The following is a 6,000-nucleotide window of genomic DNA, read 5'->3' as shown; positions in this document are numbered from 1 at the left end:
CAAAAATCTCTTTTCATTAGACAGGACGAGAAGAAAAAAAAAAAAAAAAATTTTAAACCACCTCAATTTTCTGCAACAGCTGCACAGCTCCCAAGTCAAAGGCTCCAGTTGTCCTAGGATTTTTTTTTTTCCTTTAGGGAAAATAATCACTTGGAAGCCTCTCTTCATTCAGCACCCAAAGAAACTATTAAAAAAAGAAGAAAAATAAGAAGCAGATGTTCCATGTTGTTTTTCCTGAATAAAATGACATCTTTGGGCTGATACTGAGCACTTTGTCACCTCTGTCCCCTCTCCCCATATTCAACACACAGGATGAAACAGCAGCAGTTTTTACCTTTAGCAAAGTGCTTTTGGATTTATGCAGAGCACAGATTTTGGATTTATGCAGAGGCTTGTAAAAGAAATGTGTTTAAAAAGAAACTCTTAGCGTGGGGCTGGGGTGATGTATAGTCTGGGAAATTATTCACTTGCATCAAATAGTGGTTAAAGCAGCTCCTGGATGATAAAAATGGCTCAGATTTGTACTTTTACACTTGTACACTTTGGTATTGCTGCCCCCCTCCCCAACACAGCAAACGTTCTGGGGAAGTTTCTGACTTGCTCCAAAGGAATTTCCATGAACACAAACTTCTAGGATATAAGGAAATGAGAATTTCCACCCCTGATTTTACACCAAAGCTGATTCTGCAACTCAGCTTCAGGTTACTTGGGTGTTAAATCCGACCCGAGCAGAGAATTTAGGGGTTAAATCCAATCCATTTTCACAGCCCCCCCCCCCAAAAAAAACCTGCTGAAACTGTAACAACCTCAAGTGAACCATCCTGCTGAATACAATCTACAGGAGCCCAGAATTTGTGAAATAACTCTCTCAACACACCACTGGGTTGTAAAGTTAATAAATATCCCTGCAACTGCCACCCCACTCCCCGGAGCTAAAAAATTCCTTTGGAAGCTTTGCCACCTCTTTGCAAAAGGAACAAAGAGAGCAGAGGAACACAGGAGGTTTTTGCTTGGTTTAAATATTGCTCCAAATACGTAACAAACAGTGTGTTTGGGCATAATTGTGTCATCAGAGAGGAAACCCCCCCCCAAACACGTATGTGCACGTGAACACACGTGTGGCACGCGAGCCACACTTCCACCAACAGCTACTTAACAGGATGACTCAGTGGATAATATTTCTTCACTCACTTGGAAAACACAGTACAGCTGGATCCACATTTCAGCTACTGTTTGTACATTCATTTTAATGCTCAGGAAAATATATACTTTATTTTATTAAGTTTTGCTGCAAAACAAAGAAACAAAAATGAAACACCCCCCCCCTTTTTTTTTTTTTCCTTCCTCTCTCTCGTCTCTTAATTATTAACTATTTATTTTCTTTACACTTTGATTGGAGTATTTAACACCTGCCTTTGGCATTATGGATAGAAAGCTCAGGAGTCTCTGAACACACAGTTGTGCCAAAAAAAAAAATAAAATAAAATATGGAAGAAGAGCGTCACTTAGAGGTTAGAAATATTTGTTGTAACAACATATTTTCTTCAATCAGTGTTCACTACTTTATCTCTAAGGCACATGCTCTGTCTTTAGGACCTTATTACATCCAGTTTGCCTCTGTTCTGGTGGAGTGGAGTCCACAGGTTCTGGGTTGGAGAGGACACTCTCAGGACATCCCTCCCTACCCCTGGCAGGCAGCTGGGAGAGCTGGGATCTCCTCAGGGGAAGTGCAGTGTGTGCTCTTCCACCTCCTGCCACGGGATGAGGAACATCCTGCTCCTCCTGCCACGGGATGAGGGGTGAGGAACATCCTGCTCCTCCTGCCACGGGATGAGGAACATCCTGCTCCAGTCTCTCCTTCCAGGGCAGTCCAGGGAAATCCACCCCGCAGGGCACTGGCTGTGGTGCAGTCCTGGAGCTGGATGCCAGTGGGGAACATCTCCACGTGGAATTCTGTCGGTCTCTCTGCTCCAGAAGGGCTCTTTCACCCCGGGCAGACGGGTCAGAGCTGTTTATGATGGAGGAGCAGCACAGGGGAGGGGGTGCCGAGGGGCCACCTCCGACACCAGCTGTGTGTGTGACACCTCCCTCTCCTCCAGGAGGGCTTCGCAGGGAGGAGCCAAACCCCCAAAACACAACCAAGGAGGGGGGGAGGCAGGGCTGGGAGCACCCCTAGACGAAGATGGGGATCCTCTCTCGGATGGCCTGGCGGCAGATGGGGCACACGGTGAGGGCCGTGCTGCAGTCGGGGCAGGAGCCGTGCCCGCACTGGAACACCAGCTTGATCTGGTCGTCGATGCAGATGGGGCAGGTGATCCTCTCCTCCATCTGCCGGTAGCGGCTCTGCAGCTCCTCCATGAGCTTCCTCTGGTCCGTGGATTCCGAGCTGGGGCTGCACTCCACCTCCGTGCTGTCTGCGGGGCACCAGGGAGGGTTAGTCAGGGTCACACCCCGCCCCTAAACTCTCCTCACTGAGCCTTATCCAGGAATTCCTCACATAAAAGCCCGGGGGGATGCTTTTCAGACTTGGCCAGAAAGTGCTGCTTTCCTCCCTTCTGGTTTGTGTGTGTGTGGGTGGGTTTGAGGTGGCTTGTGGGTTTGTTTTTTTTGTTTGTTTTAAAGGAAACAAAATGTTGGCTGAGATGTCCTGCCTTGGTGCTCTGGAACATGAGCTGGGTGGGATGTTCTGCCACGCCAGCCCAGGAATCCTTCCAGTGTTCTCCCTGTTCACATCTGGCACTCAAATTTCTGGTCAAGCCCTTCAGGGTACACATGGTCAAACAAGAAGAAACCACTTGACATGACCTGTCTTGACTTTTACACAAATAGGGTCACTCTGTCAACTCTGTGAAATGAAAGAAACCCCAAATGCCAGCTTAGGTAAACAGACTCCTCCTGGTTTCAGCTTAATTCAGCCCCACTGCTCATATTCTGCTCCTCTAATCCTTGATTAGGGAGCTCTGCAATTCAATATAGATGCCCCTTTCCTCAGCATTCTGGGGCCACTTGCACATCAGTGGTGCAAGGAGTGGTTTCAAATCCATGAAGGTGAAGTGGGTTTGGGGACAAAGCACTGAAGACATCACTGACAGGGAAATCCAGCTGGTATTTTTGGAGACCTTGATGTTCCCTCCTCCAGCAAAAATCTGCATGCAAATGTCTCATCTGGAACTGAGCTGAAGAGCCTTATTGAAACAATCCAGCTCAGGGATTCCTGGAGAGCTGGGTGATGCCAGCCCTGTACAGGCACTGTGATTTCAGCCAAGGCACAGGCAAGGCTTGCACAAAATGCAATTTTTCCTTTCTCATAAATTTTCACTGTTAAGCCACCACATGTGAAAACAGACTGGAGAGCCTGATATTTGCTTTCAATGCACAGAATAAGCCAGACCCAGGCAAAGCTTCCTTAAATGTCCTGTCTATGCAGGTTGAGCTTGGCCTGTGACATCTGAGATGTTCTTTTTTCCCTCTAAAGGTGGGCAAGGCAATAGGCACAAACACACACACACACACAAGCCCAAACAAATTAACTCCCTTTGCTATTCCACTGAAAATCATCAATGCCCCTCAAACCCACCCTGTACAGGATCCCTCCCACAGCACTCACAGCAAGAACAGCAAACATTACCTTGTTTCAGCTTTTTGGTTATTGTCACTTGACATTTGATGCACTTCTTCATCCTCCTGGAGCATTCTAGCACAAATGACATAAGAAGAGATCACAGTTAAGCCCCCTGATGTCAGAACAGAGAGGAAAGCAACGGACTCAAGAACACCAGCTTTGAACAACCTGAGGCCTCCCTGGGTGATTAAGAGATTGTTTCTGCATGGAACGAGGTCACAACCTGCTTTTTGTGCCTTAAGTCTCCTGGTTTAATCTTTCCTAGGTCAGTAGCAAACACAACACCTTTAAGTCCCTGATGCTCTGTGGCACTGGCACTGCTGCACTGTGGATCCAAACAGTTCTGGGGGAAAAGGGAGCAGCTCTGGTACACAAAAATCCCAAATTCCCTGGGGTCAGACTGTGAGTGCCTTGTGAGATAACAAACTTGCTGACATCTTTGAGTAGGCTGCCACTAAAATAACTGAAATGCAAACAGCAGTGAAAGCCAGAGAAGAGGGAAATCCTTCTCAGGAGGTTTTTCATGGATAAAGCACTGAGAGCTAGAACTGAGGCACCTGCCTTTCCTTCTGAATCGTGCAGGCATCTACAAGCACAAGTAAAGCTGCCTTGGGTCCCAATCAGCAGGTGGGTAGAACATTCTGTGCTTTTCACAGATAACTTTGGATGTCCTGCCCAAGCTGCTGAAATCATGCTGGGGTTGTTTCAGGACACAAACAGCACAATGGCTCACTCTGTGTCCACACAGAGCCTGATTTATGGGAGCCCAGCTAAGGAGGCTGGGCGGTGGAACGGGAAAGAAAAACATGGAAAGGGGGAAAGGAACAGGGGAAGGACTCACCTTCACACACAATACTGTGCTGGCACGGGAAGAAGTGGATGAGCAAGGCCAGCTCTGAGCAGACCAGGCACTCTGTGGGCACGGCCACGCTGGACACGCTGAGGTTGGTCATGGTGTTGGGCGTGGTGTGCACACGGCGAAGGCTGCAGGTGATGGTGGAGCTCTCCGAAGAAACCTGCTGTTCCCTGAAAGCAGGAGCAGCACAGAACGTGAGCCACACACCCCAGATCCTCCTTCAGCAGCTTTGTGCTGATCCCTGGCAAACGCTCAGTGGCATAAACTTGTGATCCCTCACTCGTCCTACTGGGACCGACTCAGTTGGGATTCTGACTAGTTCTACCTAAAAAGAAAAGAGCAAGGATGGCTCATATTTACACAGGTTGAAAATGCCCTTTTGGAGGGCAGCAGTGAGGTACTGACAGTACAATCAGCTGCTGAAACCAGCATGCTGTTCTGAGGAACGTCAGTCTGAAAGAAATGACATTCTTTAAGCAAAAAAACCTCAATCCAACATATGCTCCACTGACAAAATTCCTGTGCAAGATGTTTAAAGGGACACATTTCACCTTTTTTTCCACAGTGGACCAGAGGCATGGCCAGTCACAGCACTGCTGTGTGGTTCCTCCTCCAGCAGTAACAGGACCAAGTCTGTGCCTTCAGACCAAACTCTGCTTTCATGTTTGCAAAGTCAAAATGCAAACAGATGTTTTCTCAGAACCCGAGATAAAGCCATCTTTGACTGGCTATACTCTCCCTTTTCTCAGCTATTTCTCTTATCAGCTGAAAAACAAGCATTTATCCGGCTCTGGAATGAATTCTGTGGGTTCTGGTGGCCACCCTTTTGCTGCACTTCCTCTCTGCTTAGACTTTAAATACCTGCAACTGCAGAATCAAATGAAAATAAAACAGAACCCAGAACGACTCTGCAAAGTTGCTCTTGGCTTCAGTGGCCAGACTCCTCAGGTTGCCTCAGGGCTCTCTGTTAAGTCAGGAGGCTGAGTTTGCACTGAGCAACATTAATCTGCTTTTCCCAGCACTTTCCAATGGCAGCACCCAGCCTCACATAACCCCTCCAGAAACACGGGGCAGCAACCAGCTCCAGAAGAAACAGGAGGTGCTCAGACTGACACCCCAAGTGTTCCAGAGATGCTCCATCCCTCCTGGAAGAGCTGGAGGGAGCACTCTGTGGTTTGCAGGGGAGTTTGCTGCCACTGCCTTGAGCACAAGGTTTACCTGAATTTCTGTGAGAAGTCTTTGACAATCTGGACAATCCTCCCATCTGTAATGAGGTCTAAAGGAGATTTTCCTCTGTGGTTTGCATAATTGATATCTGCTCCTTCTTGTGCTAGGTAGCAGGCAATTGCAGTCCCCACATTCAGCTCTACGTTTCCAAGAAAGCCAGAAGCCTGCAGCTAAAAGATGTGGAGGAACACACTCTGTTAGCACAAAAAGTTTCTGTATCAAATTCTAAACAAAGTCTTACACCCTGTACTTACAATTTGAAAGTGCAACTTAGCATTAGTTCTTGAAAACACAA

General features: G+C 47.5%; 1 protein-coding gene across 1 annotated transcript in view; it reads right to left on the bottom strand.

The window, feature by feature from the left end:
* Positions 1-1,191: 1,191 nt before the first annotated feature.
* MIB2 (mindbomb E3 ubiquitin protein ligase 2) overlaps positions 1,192-6,000 on the bottom strand; it is a 28,673-nt gene continuing 23,864 nt past the window's right edge. The window contains exons 15-18 of the mRNA XM_029962408.1: positions 5,697-5,875; positions 4,464-4,648; positions 3,629-3,694; positions 1,192-2,414 (exon numbers count right to left, since the gene is read on the bottom strand). Coding sequence (XP_029818268.1) covers positions 2,173-2,414; positions 3,629-3,694; positions 4,464-4,648; positions 5,697-5,875 — 672 coding nt within the window. The 3' untranslated portion in view covers positions 1,192-2,172. The remainder of the gene's footprint in view (positions 2,415-3,628; positions 3,695-4,463; positions 4,649-5,696; positions 5,876-6,000) is intronic.

This window comes from Manacus vitellinus, unplaced genomic scaffold (assembly GCF_001715985.3).
Source record: "Manacus vitellinus isolate BGI_N305 unplaced genomic scaffold, ASM171598v3 scaffold_46_pilon, whole genome shotgun sequence".
NCBI classification, from domain to species: domain Eukaryota; kingdom Metazoa; phylum Chordata; class Aves; order Passeriformes; family Pipridae; genus Manacus; species Manacus vitellinus.
The sequence above is the reverse complement of the archived record's forward strand: the minus strand, read 5'-3'. Positions and strand labels throughout refer to the sequence as shown.